This window comes from Engystomops pustulosus, unplaced genomic scaffold, assembly GCF_040894005.1.
Source record: "Engystomops pustulosus unplaced genomic scaffold, aEngPut4.maternal MAT_SCAFFOLD_249, whole genome shotgun sequence".
In the NCBI taxonomy this organism is placed as follows: Eukaryota; Metazoa; Chordata; class Amphibia; order Anura; family Leptodactylidae; genus Engystomops; species Engystomops pustulosus.
In genome coordinates, this window is record NW_027285128.1 from 126,646 (window position 1) to 146,477 (window position 19,832).

Below are 19,832 nucleotides of genomic sequence, written 5' to 3' on the forward strand. Positions count from 1 at the left end.
AGCATGCCGAGGTGTTGTAGGGAGGTCATACAGGCACATGGAGGCCACACACACATTACTGAGCCTCATCAGGAGCATGCCGAGGTGTTGTAGGGAGGTCATACAGGCACGTGGAGGTCACACACATTACTGAGCCTCATCGGGAGCATGCCGAGGTGTTGTAGGGAGGTCATACAGGCACATGGAGGCCACACACACAATACTGAGCCTCATCAGTAGCATGCCGAGGTGTTGTAGGGAGGTCATACAGGCACGTGGAGGTCACACACATTACTGAGCCTCATCGGGAGCATGCCGAGGTGTTGTAGGGAGGTCATACAGGCACATGGAGGCTACACACACAATACTGAGCCTCATCAGTAGCATGCCGAGGTGTAGGGAGGTCATACAGGCACATGGAGGCCACACACACATTACTGAGCCTCATCAGGAGCATGCCGAGGTGTTGTAGGGAGGTCATACAGGCACGTGGAGGCCACACACACATTACTGAGCCTCATCAGGAGCATGCCGAGGTGTTGTAGGGAGGTCATACAGGCACGTGGAGGTCACACACAATACTGAGCCTCATCAGGAGCATGCCGAGGTGTTATAGGGAGGTCATACAGACACGTGGAGGCCACACACAATACTGAGCCTCATCAGGAGCATGCTGAGGTGTTGTAGGGAGGTCATACAGACACATGGAGGCCACACACAATACTGAGCCTCATCAGTAGCATACCCAGGTTTTGTAGGGAGGTCATACAGACACGTGGAAGCCACACATAATACTGAGCCTCATCAGGAGCATGCTGAGGTGTTGTAGGGAGGTCATACAGACACATGGAGGCCACACACAATACTGAGCCTCATCAGTAGCATACCCAGGTTTTGTAGGGAGGTCATACAGATACATGGAGGTCACACACACTGACCTCATCAGGCGCATGCCGAGGTGTTGTAGGGAGGTCATACAGGGACGTGGAGGCCATACACAATACTGAGCCTCATCAGGAGCATGCCCAGGTGTTGTAGGGAGGTCATACACAATACTGAGCTGCATTTTGACTTGTTTTACGGACATAACATTAAATGTTGGATCGGCCTGTAGTGTTTCATCACTTTAATTTTGTGGGTGCCTCCATTGGTAATAAATGTGTTTTCCATTGATGATTTTTTTGTGATTTTGTCTTCAGCTTTGTACAGAACAAGGTATTTCCTCAGGATGGAGGATGTGTTATATGAGTAGTGTATAAGGTGGAAGCACAGCTAGTACTGCCTCCCCCTCTCTCACAGTATTATCCATGTACAGTGTGACATAGCCCTGGGCGTGGCCTCTGCAGCTTTACAGACCCCACAATGATGAGACGAGGCGGTGGTCAGACATGTATTTCCGGGGTCTTGTCATACAAGCTTCCACCTTATTGTAGAGGTATAATATACCAAAAATAAATAGTGCTGTTACCTTAAAGTCCCGTAATACCACAACAGCTGCATTTGTCTACGAGTCCTGCCGGGATGGCACCGCCCACTAACACCATCAGCAGGCACCCACCTTCCCGGGGCAGAGGACTTCTGTATAGCAGCAAGAAGATTCCAGAGAGAGGAGCATGGTGCGCAGTGCAGGAGCCGGAGAGGATGACATAATATGGGGCAGGGCCCTCCGATCGGGCCAAACAACACAGGACGGGGACCTCCTACCGGGGCAAACAACACAAGACAGGGACCTCCTACCGGGGCAGACATGGAGCATGGACCTCCTACCGGGGCAGACATGGAGCATGGACCTCCTACCGGGGCAGACATGGAGCATGGACCTCCTACCGGGGCAGACATGGAGCATGAACCTCCTACCGGGGCAGACATGGAGCATGGACCTCCTATCGGGGCAGACATGGAGCATGGACCTCCTACCGGGGCAAACACAGGACAGGGACCTCCTACCGGGGCAGACATGGAGCATGGACCTCCTACCGGGGCAGACATGGAGCATGGACCTCCTACCGGGGCAGACATGGAGCATGGACCTCCTACCGGGGCAAACAACATGGGACAGGGACCTCCTACCGGGGCAGACAACATGGGACAGGGACCTCCTACCGGGGCAGACATGGAGCATGGACCTCCTACCGGGGCAGACATGGAGCATGGACCTCCTACCGGGGCAGACATGGAGCATGGACCTCCTACCGGGGCAAACAACATGGGACAGGGACCTCCTACCGGGGCAAACAACATGGGACAGGGACCTCCTACCGGGGCAGACAACATGGGACAGGGACCTCCTATAGGGACAAACAACATGGGACAGGGACCTCCTATAGGGACAAACAACACGGGACAGGGACCTCCTATAGGGACAAACAACATGTGATGGGGACCTGGTAGGGGCAAACAACACAGGACGGGGACCTCCTACCGGGGCAAACAACACGGGACAGGGGCCTCCTACCGGGGCAAACAACATGTGATGGGGACCTGGTAGGGGCAAACAACACAGGACGGGGACCTCCTACCGGGGCAAACAACACGGGACAGGGACCTCCTATAGGGACAAACAACATGTGATGGGGACCTGGTAGGGACAAACAACATGTGATGGGGACCTGGTAGGGACAAACAACATGTGATGGGGACCTGGTAGGGGCAAACAATATGTGATGGGGACCTGGTAGGGGCAAACAATATGTGATGGGGACCTGGTAGGGGCCAGGCCCATACAACAGGCTAGAGGGATGTGGACCTCACATGCACCTGAGGAAGGCTGATCCGATGTAGGGCCAGTGCCGCTATAACATGGGATACAATAGGACTGCAGTAAAATCATCCATAATGGGTCAGTACTGACCAGTCCCACAGAGATCCTTCCCGGGTCTGGGACTGAAGTCTCAGCACTGAGCTGACATGGGCCAGTGGGCGTGGTCTGTGCAGGAGGCCCCGGTCCTTCCTCTCCGTACACCAAGGTCCTGGTAGTCACTGCTGATGAAGAGGCAGCACATGCAATAATCTGCAGCCCCCATTATATACCCCCAGCATGGGGCACAGCGCCCCCCGGCTGCAGGGTTACACAATATTGCACTATGGTGGTCCACAGCTTCCAGTTCGTCCAGGTCAGTGCCCAGCTGTACACATATAATACACTTGGTGCTCCACGGGGGGCGCTGTGTCATGTGACGTTCACCTCCAGCACATGGTCGTCCATACTTGGAATAACCAGGATCTGGCGGCCGGCGCTGCTGTTACTGACTTGTCCGGCGTGGAAAGGTTGTAGCCGCGGCATTGGAAGTCCTTTCTGATCCGCTGCGCCGCTCAGGGGTCCTGGGGACAGCGAGGTGCTCTGGGAACGCCCACTAGGGGCCTCACACGGGTCCTCCACCGACACAGAGTCATTCTCAATCCAGCTGTCTGTAAGAGAAAGACACAGGCCCCGTCACCTCCCGGGCCACTGCATTGTGGGGGACGCGGGCCCCGTCACCTCCCGGCCCACCGCATCGTGTGAGAGACACAGGCCCCGTCACCTCCAGGCCCACCGCATCGTGTGAGAGACGCGGGCCCCGTCACCTCCAGGCCCACCGCATCGTGAGAGACGCGGGCCCCGTCACCTCCAGGCCCACCGCATCGTGTGAGAGACGCGGGCCCCGTCACCTCCAGGCCCACCGCATCGTGAGAGACGCGGGCCCCGTCACCTCCAGGCCCACCGCATCGTGAGAGACGCGGGCCCCGTCACCTCCAGGCCCACCGCATCGTGAGAGACGCGGGCCCCGTCACCTCCAGGCCCACCGCATCGTGAGAGACGCGGGCCCCGTCACCTCCAGGCCCACCGCATTGTGAGAGACGCGGGCCCCGTCACCTCCAGGCCCACCGCATTGTGAGAGACGCGGGCCCCGTCACCTCCAGGCCCACCGCATTGTGAGAGACGCGGGCCCCGTCACCTCCAGGCCCACCGCATTGTGAGAGACGCGGGCCCCGTCACCTCCAGGCCCACCGCATTGTGAGAGACGCGGGCCCCGTCACCTCCAGGCCCACCGCATTGTGAGAGACGCGGGCCCCGTCACCTCCAGGCCCACCGCACTGAAGCAGGGAATGGAATAACTCATGTTTGGGGACACAATCCCTTTAGGGTCTATACAGTACTCCCCTCCAGGGGGCACTACTCACCGGCATCCGGCTGCTGAGAGTGCGGGTGGTGGGGCAGGTAGCGGAACAGCTGCACGTCCGGGTAGGGCAGGAATCCAGCAAAGAGCGGCATCACCTCCATCCGGACAGTATGGCACGCCCCTTGTCTGACCGGCATCAGGACCACACCAGAGCTCCGCCCACACACCGCCCAATTACTGCCTCCATCAACCACTGCCAGACACAGAGCACACAGTCAGGACCGCACAGGGAAGCCCCAACCCCGGGGGGAAGCCCCAACCCCGGGGGGAAGCCCCAACCCCGGGGGGAAGCCCCAACCCCGGGGGGAAGCCCCAACCCCGGGGGGAAGCCCCAACCCCGGGGGGAAGCCCCAACCCCGGGGGGAAGCCCCAACCCCACAACTGCAGGCACACCCTATGGGAAGCCCCAGCCCCACAGCTGCAGGCACACCCTATGGGAAGCCCCAGCCCCACAGCTGCAGGCACACCCTATGGGAAGCCCCAGCCCCACAGCTGCAGGCACACCCTATGGGAAGCCCCACCCCCACAGCTGCAGGCACACCCTATGGGAAGCCCCACCCCCACAGCTGCAGGCACACCCTATGGGAAGCCCCACCCCCACAGCTGCAGGCACACCCTATGGGAAGCCCCACCCCCACAGCTGCAGGCACACCCTATGGGAAGCCCCACCCCCACAGCTGCAGGCACACCCTATGGGAAGCCCCACCCCCACAGCTGCAGGCACACCCTATGGGAAGCCCCACCCCCACAGCTGCAGGCACACCCTATGGGATGCCCCACCCCCACAGCTGCAGGCACACCCTATGGGATGCCCCACCCCCACAGCTGCAGGCACACCCTATGGGAAGCCCCACCCCCACAGCTGCAGGCACACCCTATGGGAAGCCCCACCCCCACAACTGCAGGCACACCCTATGGGAAGCCCCACCCCCACAACTGCAGGCACACCCTATGGGAAGCCCCACCCCCACAACTGCAGGCACACCCTGCAGGAAGCCCCAGCCCCATGCTGACCCCGCGGCTGCAGGAACCCATCTGAAACCCTCCCACCTTCCGCAGCAGCCTGCCCCCCTTCTTCATGTGGGTACCTTGGTAGAAGAGCTGGGTGCTGCTGTACCCCTCGCAGTCCGTCAGCGTCTCCTCCTTGTCCGTCTCTGCGGGGTCACACAGCCGCGTGATACAAACCTCCAGGGAGCAGAGCGCCCCCATCTTACAGTGCAGAGACTCTGCGGGGGGCGAGATCTCAGCGCGCACAGTGTACAGGGTCTGCAGCAGAGACACAAGAGCGTTACCCCCCGCACCACACACCCCGAGGGGCTGCAGCAGAGACACAAGAGCGTTACCCCCCCACACACACACCCCGAGGGGCTGCAGCAGAGACACAAGAGCGTTACCCCCCGCACCACACACACCCCGAGGAGCTGCAGAGACACAAGAGCGTTACCCCCCCCACACACACACCCCGAGGGGCTGCATCAGAGACACAAGAGCGTTACCCCCCCCCCACACACACCCCGAGGAGCTGCAGAGACACAAGAGCGTTACCCCCCCCACCACATACCCCGAGGGGCTGCAGAGACACAAGAGCGTTACCCCCCCCACCACACACCCCGAGGGGCTGCAGAGACACAAGAGCGTTACCCCCCCCACCACACACCCCGAGGGGCTGCAGAGACACAAGAGCGTTACCCCCCCCACCACATACCCCGAGGGGCTGCAGAGACACAAGAGCGTTACCCCCCCCACCACACACCCCGAGGGGCTGCAGAGACACAAGAGCGTTACCCCCCCACCACACACCCCGAGGGGCTGCAGAGACACAAGAGCGTTACCCCCCCCACCACATACCCCGAGGGGCTGCAGAGACACAAGAGCGTTACCCCCCCACCACACACCCCGAGGGTCTGCAGCAGAGACACAAGAGCGTTACCCCCCCCACCACACACCCCGAGGGTCTGCAGCAGAGACACAAGAGCGTTACCCCCGCACCACACACCCCGAGGAGCTGCAGAGACACAAGAGCGTTACCCCCCCCCCACACACCCCGAGGGGCTGCAGCAGAGACACAAGAGCGTTACCCCCCCCACACACACCCCGAGGAGCTGCAGAGACACAAGAGCGTTACCCCCCCACCACACACCCCGAGGGGCTGCAGAGACACAAGAGCGTTACCCCCGCACCACACACCCCGAGGGGCTGCAGCAGAGACACAAGAGCGTTACCCCCCCCCACACACCCCGAGGGGCTGCAGAGACACAAGAGCGTTACCCCCCCACACACACACACCCCGAGGGGCTGCAGCAGAGACACAAGAGCGTTACCCCCCGCACCACACCCCCCGAGGGGCTGCAGCAGAGACACAAGAGCGTTACCCCCGCACCACACACCCCGAGGGTCCTGCAGCAGAGACACAAGAGCGTTACCCCCGCACCACACACCCCGAGGGTCTGCAGCAGAGACACAAGAGCGTTACCCCCCGCACCACACACCCGAGGGCTGCAGCAGAGACACAAGAGCGTTACCCCCCGCACCACACACCCGAGGGGCTGCAGCAGAGACACAAGAGCGTTACCCCCGCACCACACACCCCGAGGAGCTGCAGAGACACAAGAGCGTTACCCCCCCCCCACACACCCCGAGGGTCTGCAGCAGAGACACAAGAGCGTTACCCCCCCACACACACACCCCGAGGAGCTGCAGCAGAGACACAAGAGCGTTACCCCCCGCACCACACACCCCGAGGGGCTGCAGCAGAGACACAAGAGCGTTACCCCCCGCACCACACACCCCGAGGGGCTGCAGCAGAGACACAAGAGCGTTACCCCCCGCACCACACACCCCGAGGAGCTGCAGAGACACAAGAGCGTTACCCCCCCGCACCACACCCCCCGAGGGTCTGCAGCAGAGACACAAGAGCGTTACCCCCCCCCCCACACACCCCGAGGAGCTGCAGAGACACAAGAGCGTTACCCCCCACACACACCCCGAGGGTCTGCAGCAGAGACACAAGAGCGTTACCCCCCCACACACACCCCGAGGAGCTGCAGCAGAGACACAAGAGTGTTACCCCCCCCACACATACACACCCCGAGGGGCTGCAGCAGAGACACAAGAGCGTTACCCCCGCACCACACACGCCGAGGGGCTGCAGCAGAGACACAAGAGCGTTACCCCCCCCACATACCCCGAGGGGCTGCAGCAGAGACACAACAGCGTTACCCCCGCACCACACACCCCGAGGGGCTGCAGCAGAGACACAAGAGCGTTACCCCCCGCACCACACACCCCGAGGAGCTGCAGCAGAGACACAAAGAGCGTTACCCCCCCCACACACACACCCGATGGGCTGCAGCAGAGACACAAGAGCGTTACCCCCCCCACACACACACCCCGAGGGGCTGCAGCAGAGACACAAGAGCGTTACCCCCCCCCACATACCCCGAGGGGCTGCAGCAGAGACACAAGAGCGTTACCCCCCCCCCACACACACACCCCGAGGGACTGCAGCAGAGACACAAGAGTGTTACCCCCCGCACCACACACCCCGAGGGTCTGCAGCAGAGACACAAGAGTGTTACCCCCCGCACCACACACCCCGAGGGTCTGCAGCAGAGACACAAGAGTGTTACCCCCCCCACACACACCCCGAGGGGCTGCAGAGACACAAGAGCGTTACCCCCCGCACCACACACCCCGAGGGGCTGCAGCAGAGACACAAGAGCGTTACCCCCCGCACCACACACCCCGAGGGGCTGCAGCAGAGACACAAGAGCGTTACCCCCCGCACCACACACCCCGAGGAGCTGCAGAGACACAAGAGCGTTACCCCCCGCACCACACACACCCCGAGGGGCTGCAGCAGAGACACAAGAGCGTTACCCCCCGCACCACACACCCCGAGGAGCTGCAGAGACACAAGAGCGTTACCCCCCGCACCACACACACCCCGAGGGGCTGCAGCAGAGACACAAGAGCGTTACCCCCCCGCACCACACACACCCCGAGGGCTGCAGCAGAGACACAAGAGCGTTACCCCCCCGCACCACACACACCCGAGGAGCTGCAGAGACACAAGAGCGTTACCCCCCGCACCACACACCCCGAGGAGCTGCAGACATACAAGAGCGTTACCCCCCCACACACACCCCGAGGGGCTGCAGCAGAGACACAAGAGCGTTACCCCCCCCCCCACACACACCCCGAGGAGCTGCAGAGACACAAGAGCGTTACCCCCCACACACACCCCGAGGAGCTGCAGACATACAAGAGCGTTACCCCCCCCACACATACACCCCGAGGGGCTGCAGCAGAGACACAAGAGCGTTACCCCCCACCACACACCCCGAGGGGCTGCAGCAGAGACACAAGAGTGTTACCCCCCCCACACACACACACCCCGAGGGCTGCAGCAGAGACACAAGAGTGTTACCCCCCCCCACACACACCCCGAGGGGCTGCAGCAGAGACACAAGAGCGTTACCCCCCCCCACCACACACCCCGAGGGGCTGCAGCAGAGACACAAGAGCGTTACCCCCGCACCACACACACCCCGAGGGGCTGCAGCAGAGACACAAGAGCGTTACCCCCCGCACCACACCCCCAGAGGAGCTGCAGCAGAGACACAAGAGCGTTACCCCCCGCACCACACCCCCCGAGGGGCTGCAGAGACACAAGAGCGTTACCCCCGCACCACACACCCCGAGGGTCTGCAGCAGAGACACAAGAGCGTTACCCCCGCACCACACACCCCGAGGGGCTGCAGCAGAGACACAAGAGCGTTACCCCCCGCACCACACACCCCGAGGAGCTGCAGAGACACAAGAGCGTTACCCCCCCGCACCACACACCCCGAAGGTCTGCAGCAGAGACACAAGAGCGTTACCCCCCCCCACACACACCCCGAGGGGCTGCAGCAGAGACACAAGAACGTTACCCCCCCACACACACCCCGAGGAGCTGCAGAGACACAAGAGCGTTACCCCCCACCACACACCCCGAGGGGCTGCAGAGACACAAGAGCGTTACCCCCCGCACCACACACCCCGAGGGGCTGCAGCAGAGACACAAGAGCGTTACCCCCCCCACACACCCCGAGGGGCTGCAGAGACACAAGAGCGTTACCCCCCCCCACACACACACCCCGAGGGGCTGCAGAGACACAAGAGCGTTACCCCCGCACCACACACCCCGAGGGGCTGCAGCAGAGACACAAGAGCGTTACCCCCCCCACACACACACCCCGAGGGTCTGCAGCAGAGACACAAGAGCGTTACCCCCGCACCACACACCCCGAGGGTCTGCAGCAGAGACACAAGAGCGTTACCCCCCGCACCACACACCCCGAGGGGCTGCAGCAGAGACACAAGAGCCGTTACCCCCCCCACACACACCCCGAGGGCTGCAGCAGAGACACAAGAGCGTTACCCCCCCCACACACACACCCCGAGGAGCTGCAGCAGAGACACAAGAGCGTTACCCCCCGCACCACACACCCCGAGGGCTGCAGCAGAGACACAAGAGCGTTACCCCCCGCACCACACACCCCGAGGGGCTGCAGCAGAGACACAAGAGCGTTACCCCCGCACCACACACACCCCGAGGAGCTGCAGACATACAAGAGCGTTACCCCCCCCACCACACACCCCGAGGAGCTGCAGAGACACAAGAGCGTTACCCCCCCCGCACCACACACCCCGAGGGTCTGCAGCAGAGACACAAGAGCGTTACCCCCCCCCCCACACACACCCCGAGGAGCTGCAGAGACACAAGAGCGTTACCCCCCACACACACCCGAGGGTCTGCAGCAGAGACACAAGAGCGTTACCCCCCCACACATACACCCCGAGGGGCTGCAGCAGAGACACAAGAGTGTTACCCCCCCCACACATACACACCCCGAGGGGCTGCAGCAGAGACACAAGAGCGTTACCCCCGCACCACACCCCCCGAGGGGCTGCAGCAGAGACACAAGAGCGTTACCCCCCGCACCACCACACCCCGAGGGCTGCAGCAGAGACACAAGAGCGTTACCCCCCCCACATACCCCGAGGGGCTGCAGCAGAGACACAACAGCGTATACCCCGCACCACACACCCCGAGGGGCTGCAGCAGAGACACAAGAGCGTTACCCCCCGCACCACACACCCCGAGGAGCTGCAGCAGAGACACAAGAGCGTTACCCCCCACACACACACACCCCGATGGGCTGCAGCAGAGACACAAGAGCGTTACCCCCCCCACACACACACCCGAGGGGCTGCAGCAGAGACACAAGAGCGTTACCCCCCCCCACATACCCCGAGGGGCTGCAGCAGAGACACAAGAGCGTTACCCCCCCACCCCACACACACACACCCCGAGGGACTGCAGCAGAGACACAAGAGTGTTACCCCCCGCACCACACACCCCGAGGGTCTGCAGCAGAGACACAAGAGTGTTACCCCCCCCACACACACCCCGAGGGGCTGCAGAGACACAAGAGCGTTACCCCCCGCACCACACACCCCGAGGGCTGCAGCAGAGACACAAGAGCGTTACCCCGCACCACACACCCCGAGGGGCTGCAGCAGAGACACAAGAGCGTTACCCCCCACACCACACACCCCGAGGAGCTGCAGAGACACAAGAGCGTTACCCCCCGCACCACACACCCCGAGGAGCTGCAGACATACAAGAGCGTTACCCCCCCCACACATACACCCCGAGGGGCTGCAGCAGAGACACAAGAGCGTTACCCCCCGCACCACACACACCCCGAGGGGCTGCAGCAGAGACACAAGAGCGTTACCCCCCGCACCACACACACCCCGAGGGCTGCAGCAGAGACACAAGAGCGTTACCCCCCGCACACACACCCCGAGGGGCTGCAGCAGAGACACAAAAGCATTACCCCCCGCACCACACACCCCGAGGGGCTGCAGCAGAGACACAAGAGCGTTACCCCCCGCACCACACACACCCCGAGGGGCTGCAGCAGAGACACAAGAGCGTTACCCCCGCACCACACACACCCCGAGGGGCTGCAGCAGAGACACAAGAGCGTTACCCCCGCACCACACACACCCCGAGGGGCTGCAGCAGAGACACAAGAGCGTTACCCCCCGCACCACACCCCCCGAGAGCTGCAGCCAGGACCTGTACTCACAGATAAGTGCTCCAGTTGGAAGAAGTAGGTGAACGGCTCCAGGTGGGAGCACGACTGCGGGAAGAAGCCCACGGAGAAGCTGCAGGGAAGCGAGGAGGAGGGGAAGCCCTGGCGCCACCTCACCTCCCACACATAGAAGAGGCACTGGCCAGACTGGAGGCTCTGCAGAGAGAAGAGAGGGAGTCACAGCCCCGCCCCTGCCTGTATATCCCGTGTGAGAGGTAGTCACAGCCCCGCCCCCTGCCTGTATATCCTGTGTGAGAGGTAGTCACAGCCCCGCCCCCTGCCTGTATATCCCGTGTGAGAGGTAGTCACAGCCCCGCCCCCTGCCTGTATATCCTGTGTGATAGAAGTCACAGCCCCGCCCCCTGCCTGTATATCCTGTGTGATAGTAGTCACAGCCCCGCCCCCTGCCTGTATATCCTGTGTGAGAGGTAGTCACAGCCCGCCCCCTGCCTGTATATCCTGTGTGAGAGGTAGTCACAGTCCTGCCCCCTGCCTGTATATCCTGTGTGAGAGGTAGTCACAGCCCCGCCCCCTGCCTGTATATCCTGTGTGATAGAAGTCACAGCCCCGCCCCCTGCCTGTATATCCTGTGTGATAGTAGTCACAGCCCCGCCCCCTGCCTGTATATCCTGTGTGAGAGGTAGTCACAGCCCCGCCCCCTGCCTGTATATCCTGTGTGAGAGGTAGTCACAGTCCTGCCCCCTGCCTGTATATCCTGTGTGAGAGGTAGTCACAGCCCCGCCCCCTGCTTGTATATCCTGTGTGATAGTAGTCACAGCCCCGCCCCCTGCCTGTATATCCTGTGTGAGAGGTAGTCACAGTCCTGCCCCCTGCCTGTATATCCTGTGTGAGAGGTAGTCACAGCCCGCCCCCTGCCTGTATATCCTGTGTGATAGAAGTCACAGCCCCGCCCCCTGCCTGTATATCCTGTGTGATAGTAGTCACAGCCCCGCCCCCTGCCTTTATATCCTGTGTGAGAGGTAGTCCACAGCCCCGCCCCCTGCCTGTATATCCTGTGTGAGAGGTAGTCACAGTCCTGCCCCCTGCCTGTATATCCTGTGTGAGAGGTAGTCACAGCCCCGCCCCCTGCTTGTATATCCCTGTGTGATAGTAGTCACAGCCCCGCCCCCTGCCTGTATATCCTGTGTGAGAGGTAGTCACAGCCCCGCCCCCTGCCTGTATATCCTGTGTGAGAGGTAGTCACAGCCCCGCCCCCTGCCTGTATATCCTGTGTGAGAGGTAGTCACAGCCCCGCCCCCTGCCTGTATATCCTGTGTGAGAGGTAGTCACAGCCCCGCCCCCTGCCTGTATATCCTGTGAGAGGTAGTCACAGCCCGCCCCCTGCCTGTATATCCTGTGTGATAGTAGTCACAGCCCCGCCCCCTGCCTGTATATCCTGTGTGAGAGGTAGTCACAGCCCGCCCCCCGCCCTGTATATCCTGTGTGAGAGATAGTCACAGCCCCGCCCCCTGCCTGTATATACTGTGTGAGAGGTAGTCACAGCCCCGCCCCCTGCCTGTATATCCTGTGTGAGAGATAGTCACAGCCCCGCCCCCTGCCTGTATATCCTGTGTGAGAGGTAGTCACAGCCCCGCCCCCCGCCTGTATATCCTGTGTGAGAGATAGTCACAGCCCCGCCCCCTGCCTGTATATACTGTGTGAGAGGTAGTCACAGCCCCGCCCCCTGCCTGTATATCCTGTGTGAGAGGTAGTCACAGCCCCGCCCCCTGCCTGTATATCCTGTGTGAGAGGTAGTCACAGCCCCGCCCCCCGCCTGTATATCCTGTGTGAGAGGTAGTCACAGCCCCGCCCCCTGCCTGTATATCCTGTGATGCCCCGCCCCCTGCCTGTATATCCTGTGTGAGAGGTAATCACAGCCCCGCCCCCTGCCTGTATATCCTGTGTGAGAGGTAGTCACAGCCCCGCCCCCTGCCTGTATATCCTGTGTGAGAGGTAGTCACAGCCCCGCCCCCTGCCTGTATATCCCGTGTGAGAGGTAGTCACAGCCCCGCCCCCTGCCTGTATATCCCGTGTGAGAGGTAGTCACAGCCCCGCCCCCTGCCTGTATATCCCGTGTGAGAGGTAGTCACAGCCCCCGCCCCCTGCCTGTATATCCCGTGTGAGAGGTAGTCACAGCCCCCGCCCCTGCCTGTATATCCCGTGTGAGAGGTAGTCACAGCCCCGCCCCCTGCCTGTATATCCCGTGTGAGAGGTAGTCACAGCCCCGCCCCCTGCCTGTATATCCTGTGTGAGAGGTAGTCACAGCCCCGCCCCCTGCCTGTATATCCTGTGTGAGAGGTAGTCACAGCCCCGCCCCCTGCCTGTATATCCTGTGTAGAGGTAGTCACAGCCCCGCCCCCTGCCTGTATATCCTGTGTGAGAGGTAGTCACAGCCCCGCCCCCTGCCTGTATATCCTGTGTGAGAGGTAGTCACAGCCCCACCCCCTGACTGTATATCCTGTGTGATAGTAGTCACAGCCCCGCCCCCTGCCTGTATATCCTGTGTGAGAGGTGATCACAGCCCCGCCCCCTGCCTGTATATCCTGTGTGAGAGGTAGTCACAGCCCCGCCCCCTGCCTGTATATCCTGTGTGAGAGGTAGTCACAGCCCCCGCCCCCCGCCTGTATATCCTGTGCGAGAGGTAGTCACAGCCCCCCCCCCGCCTGTATATCCCGTGCGAGAGGTAGTCACAGCCCCGCCCCCCGCCTGTATATCCTGTGCGAGAGGTAGTCACAGCCCCGCCCCCCGCCTGTATATCCCGTGCGAGAGGTAGTCACAGCCCCGCCCCCTGCCTGTATATCCTGTGTGAGAGGTAGTCACAGCCCCGCCCCCTGCCTGTATATCCTGTGTGAGAGGTAGTCACAGCCCCGCCCCCGCCTGTATATCCTGTGTGAGAGATAGTCACAGCCCCGCCCCCTGCCTGTATATACTGTGTGAGAGGTCGTCACAGCCCCGCCCCCTGCCTGTATATCCTGTGTGAGAGGTAGTCACAGTCCTGCCCCCTGCCTGTATATCCTGTGTGAGAGGTAATCACAGCCCGCCCCCTGCCTGTATATCCTGTGTGATGGTAGTCACATGCCCGCCCCCTGCCTGTATATCCTGTGTGAGAGGTAGTCACAGCCCCGCCCCCTGCCTGTATATCCTGTGTGATGCCCCGCCCCCTGCCTGTATATCCTGTGTGAGAGGTAGTCACAGCCCCGCCCCCTGCCTGTATATCCTGTGTGAGAGGTAGTCACAGCCCCGCCCCCTGCCTGTATATCCTGTGTGAGGTAGTCACAGCCCCGCCCCCTGCCTGTATATCCTGTGTGAGAGGTAGTCACCAGCCCCGCCCCCTGCCTGTATATCCTGTGTGAGAGGTGATCACAGCCCCGCCCCTGCCTGTATATCCTGTGTGAGAGGTAGTCACAGCCCCGCCCCCTGCCTGTATATCCTGTGTGAGAGGTAGTCACAGCCCCGCCCCCGCCTGTATATCCTGTGCGAGAGGTAGTCACAGCCCCGCCCCCCGCCTGTATATCCGTGCGAGAGGTAGTCACAGCCCCGCCCCCCGCCTGTATATCCTGTGTGAGAGGTAGTCACAGCCCCGCCCCCTGCCTGTATATCCTGTGTGAGAGGTAGTCACAGCCCCGCCCCCTGCCTGTATATCCTGTGTGAGAGGTAGTCACAGCCCCGCCCCTGCCTGTATATCCTGTGTGAGAGGTAGTCACAGCCCGCCCCCTGCCTGTATATCCTGTTGTGAGGGTAGTCACAGCCCCGCCCCCCGCCTGTATATCCTGTGTGAGAGATAGTCACAGCCCCGCCCCCTGCCTGTATATACTGTGTGAGAGGTAGTCACAGCCCCGCCCCCTGCCTGTATATCCTGTGTGAGAGGTAGTCACAGCCCCGCCCCCTGCCTGTATATCCTGTGTGAGAGGTAATCACAGCCCCGCCCCCTGCCTGTATATCCTGTGTGAGAGGTAGTCACAGCCCCGTCCCCTGCCTGTATATCCTGTGTGAGAGGTAGTCACAGCCCCGCCCCCGCCTGTATATCCTGTGTGAGAGGTAGTCACAGCCCCGCCCCTGCCTGTATATCCTGTGTGAGAGGTAGTCACAGCCCCGTCCCCTGCCTGTATATCCTGCGTGAGAGGTAGTCACAGCCCCGCCCCCTGCCTGTATATCCTGTGTGAGAGGTGGTCACAGCCCCGCCCCCTGCCTGTATATCCTGTGTGAGAGGTAGTCACAGCCCCGCCCCCTGCCTGTATATCCCGTGTGAGAGGTAGTCACAGCCCCGCCCCCTGCCTGTATATCCCGTGTGAGAGGTAGTCACAGCCCCGCCCCCTGCCTGTATATCCCGTGTGAGAGGTAGTCACAGCCCGCCCCCTGCCTGTATATCCTGTGTGAGAGGTAGTCACAGCCCCGCCCCCCGCCTGTAAATCCCGTGTGAGAGGTAGTCACAGCCCGCCCCCTGCCTGTATATCCTGTGTGAGAGGTAGTCACAGCCCCACCCCCCTGCCTGTATATCCTGTGTGAGAGGTAGTCACAGCCCCGCCCCCCTGCCTATATATCCTGTGTGAGAGGTAGTCACAGCCCCCGCCCCCTGCCTGTATATCCTGTGTGAGAGGTAGTCACAGCCCCGCCCCCTGCCTGTAGCTTTGAGTGAGTTAGTGATGGAGTGATGCATTGTGGGTGATACCTGGCTCCCCCCTGTGTGCAGAGGATGGAACTGCAGGTCTCGGCTGGAGCTCAGGGCGCTGTCCGACAGCTGGAAATGAAAGTTACAAGTGTTTTCCACACAGATCTGGATGAACTTCCTGCAGAGAGAAAATACAACCATCAAAATGGACAACGGGGAGTGGTCAGAGCCGCAAAGAGTCAGTGGTGTCCCAGCCGCAAAGAGTCAGTGGTGTCCCAGCCGCAAAGAGTCAGTGGTGTCCCAGCCGCAAAGAGTCAGTGGTGTCCCAGCCGCAAAGAGTCAGTGGTGTCCCAGCCGCAAAGAGTCAGTGGCGTCCCAGCCGCAAAGAGTCAGTGGCGTCCCAGCCGCAAAGAGTCAGTGGTGTCCCAGCCGCAAAGAGTCAGTGGTGTCCCAGCCGCAAAGAGTCAGTGGTGTCCCAGCCGCAAAGAGTCAGTGGTGTCCCCAGCCGCAAAGAGTCAGTGGCTTCCCAGCCGCAAAGAGTCAGTGGCGTCCCAGCCGCAAAGAGTCAGTGGTGTCCCAGCCGCAAAGAGTCAGTGGTGTCCCAGCCGCAAAGAGTCAGTGGTGTCCCAGCCGCAAAGAGTCAGTGTCACAGCGCCCTCACCTGGTGCCGGAGGACAGGAGCAGGTGCTGAGCCTTCAGGGGGAGGTGGAAGGTCAGGCTGACGATGGTGGAATAGATGGACCACGGACAGTCCACAGAAACCTGGAGAACCAGAGGCAGAGAGTGTTATAGGGTCCCACGGAGGAGGCCCGTCCGCTCACACCCCGCTAGCCCCCGGATAACACCCACCCTCTGCTCCAGGAGGAGGAGGCCGCCCGCTCACACCCCGCTAGCCCCCGGATAACACCCACCCTCTGCTCCAGGAGGAGGAGGCCGCCCGCTCACACCCCGCTAGCCCCCGGATAACACCCACCCTCTGCTCCAGGAGAGGAGGCCGCCCCTCACACCCCGCTAGCCCCCGGATAACACCCACCCTCTGCTCCAGGAGGAGGAAGCCGCCCGCTCACACCCCGCTAGCCCCCGGATAACACCCACCCTCTGCTCCAGGAGGAGGAGGCCGCCCGCTCACACCCCGCTAGTCCCCGGATAACACCCACCCTCTGCTCCAGGAGGGGGGAGGCCGCCGCTCACACCCCGCCTAGCCCCCGGATAACACCCACACTCTGCTCCAGGAGGGAGGAGGCCGCCGCTCACACCCCGCTAGTCCCCGGATAACACCCACCCTCTGCTCCAGGAGGGGGAGGCCGCCCGCTCACACCCCGCTAGCCCCCGGATAACACCCACCCTCTGCTCCAGGAGGGGAGGAGGCCGCCCCCTCACACCCCGCTAGCCCCCGGATAACACCCACCCTCTGCTCCAGGAGGAGGAGGCCGCCCGCTCACACCCCGCTAGCCCCGGATAACACCCACCCTCTGCTCCAGGAGGGGGAGGCGCCCCCTCACCACCCCGCTAGCCCCCGGATAACACCCACCCTCTGCTCCAGGAGGGGGAGGCGCCCCCTCACACCCCGCTAGCCCCGGATAACACCCACCCTCTGCTCCAGGAGGGGGGAGGCCGCCCGCTCACACCCCGCTAGCCCCGGATAACACCCACCCTCTGCTCCAGGAGGGGGAGGCCCCCCCCTCACACCCCGCTAGCCCCGGATAACACCCACCCTCTGCTCCAGGAGGGGGAGGCGCCCCCTCACACCCCGCTAGCCCCCGGATAACACCCACCCTCTGCTCCAGGAGGGGGAGGCCGCCCGCTCACACCCCGCTAGCCCCCGGATAACACCCACCCTCTGCTCCAGGAGGGGGAGGCCGCCCGCTCACACCCCGCTAGCCCCCGGATAACACCCACCCTCTGCTCCAGGAGGGGGGAGGCCGCCCGCTCACACCCGCTAGCCCCCGGATAACACCCACCCTCTGCTCCCAGGAGGGGGAGGCGCCCGCTCACACCCCGCTAGCCCCCGGATAACACCCACCCTCTGCTCCAGGAGGAGGAGGCCGCCGCCTCACACCCCGCTAGCCCCCGGATAACACCCACCCTCTGCTCCAGGAGGGGGGAGGCCGCCCGCTCACACCCCGCTAGCCCCCGGATAACACCCACCCTCTGCTCCAGGAGGGGGAGGCCGCCCGCTCACACCCCGCTAGCCCCCGGATAACACCCACCCTCTGCTCCAGGAGGAGGAGGCGCCCGCTCACACCCCGCTAGCCCCCGGATAACACCCACCCTCTGCTCCAGGAGGGGGAAGGCCGCCCGCTCACACCCCGCTAGCCCCCGGATAACACCCACCCTCTGCTCCAGGAGGAAGGAGGCGCCCGCTCACACCCCGCTAGCCCCGGATAACACCCACCCTCTGCTCCAGGAGGAGGAGGCCGCCCACTCACACCCCGCTAGCCCCGGATAACACCCACCCTCTGCTCCAGGGAGGGGAGGCGCCCGCTCACACCCCGCTAGCCCCCGGATAACACCCACCCTCTGCTCCCAGGAGGAGGGAGGCCGCCCGCTCACACCCCGCTAGCCCCCGGATAACACCCACCCTCTGCTCCAGGAGGAGGAGGCCGCCACTCACACCCCGCTAGCCCCCGGATAACACCCACCCTCTGCTCCAGGAGGGGGAGGCCGCCCACTCACACCCCGCTAGCCTCCGGATAACACCCACCCTCTGCTCCAGGAGGGGAGGCGCCCGCTCACACCCGCTAGCCCCCGGATAACACCCACCCTCTGCTCCAGGAGGGGAGGCGCCCGCTCACACCCCGCTAGCCCCCGGATAACACCCACCTCTGCTGGGGAGCCGCTCACACCCCGCTAGCCCCCGGATAACACCCACCCTCTGCTCCAGGAGGGGGAGGCGCCCGCTCACACCCCGCTAGCCCCGGATAACACCCACCCTCTGCTCCAGGAGGGGAGGCCGCCCGCTCACACCCCGCTAGCCCCCGGATAACACCCACCCTCTGCTCCAGGAGGGAGAGGCGCCCGCTCACACCCCGCTAGCCCCCGGATAACACCCACCCTCTGCTCCAGGAGGGAGGAGGCGCCCGCTCACACCCCGCTAGCCCCGGATAACACCCACCCTCTGCTCCAGGAGGGGGAGGCGCCCCCTCACACCCCGCTAGCCCCCGGATAACCACCCACCCTCTGCTCCAGGAGGAGGAGCCCGCTCACACCCCGCTAGCCCCCGGATAACACCCACCCTCTGCTCCAGGAGGGGAGGCGCCCGCTCACACCCCGCTAGCCCCCGGATAACACCCACCCTCTGCTCCAGGAGGGGGAGGCCGCCGCTCACACCCCGCTAGCCCCCGGATAACACCCACCCTCTGCTCCAGGAGGGGAGGCGCCCGCTCACACCCCGCTAGCCCCCGGATAACACCCACCCTCTGCTCCAGGAGGGGGAGGCCGCCCGCTCACACCCCGCTAGCCCCCGGATAACACCCACCCTCTGCTCCAGGAGGAGGAGGCCGCCCGCTCACACCCCGCTAGCCCCCGGATAACACCCACCCTCTGCTCCAGGAGGGGGAGGCCCCGCTCACACCCCGCTAGCCCCCGGATAACACCCACCCTCTGCTCCAGGGAGGGGAGGCCCCAGCTCACACCCCGCTAGCCCCCGGATAACACCCACCCTCTGCTCCAGGGAGGAGGAGCCCCCAGCTCACACCCCGCTAGCCCCCGGATAACACCCACCCTCTGCTCCAGGAGGAGGAGGCCGCCCGCTCACACCCCGCTAGCCCCCGGATAACACCCACCCTCTGCTCCAGGAGGGGGAGGCCGCCCGCTCACACCCCGCTAGCCCCCGGATAACACCCACCCTCTGCTCCAGGAGGGGAGGCCCGCTCAACCACCCCCGCTAGCCCCCGAATACACCACCCCACCCTCTTGCTCCAGGAGGAGGAG

At 63.1% G+C, this 19,832-nt stretch overlaps 1 protein-coding gene across 1 annotated transcript; it reads right to left on the reverse strand.

Annotated features, from left to right (window-relative positions):
- Positions 1–1,629: 1,629 nt before the first annotated feature.
- Positions 1,630–16,661, reverse strand: LOC140110324 (trafficking protein particle complex subunit 10; the record flags this gene model as incomplete). The annotated part of the gene is made up of 6 exons (XM_072132166.1): positions 1,630–3,387; positions 4,141–4,332; positions 5,228–5,405; positions 11,285–11,446; positions 15,960–16,077; positions 16,561–16,661. Coding segments are annotated over 6 exons (990 nt in total), but the record flags the coding sequence as incomplete, so codon positions are not given.
- Positions 16,662–19,832: the final 3,171 nt, after the last annotated feature.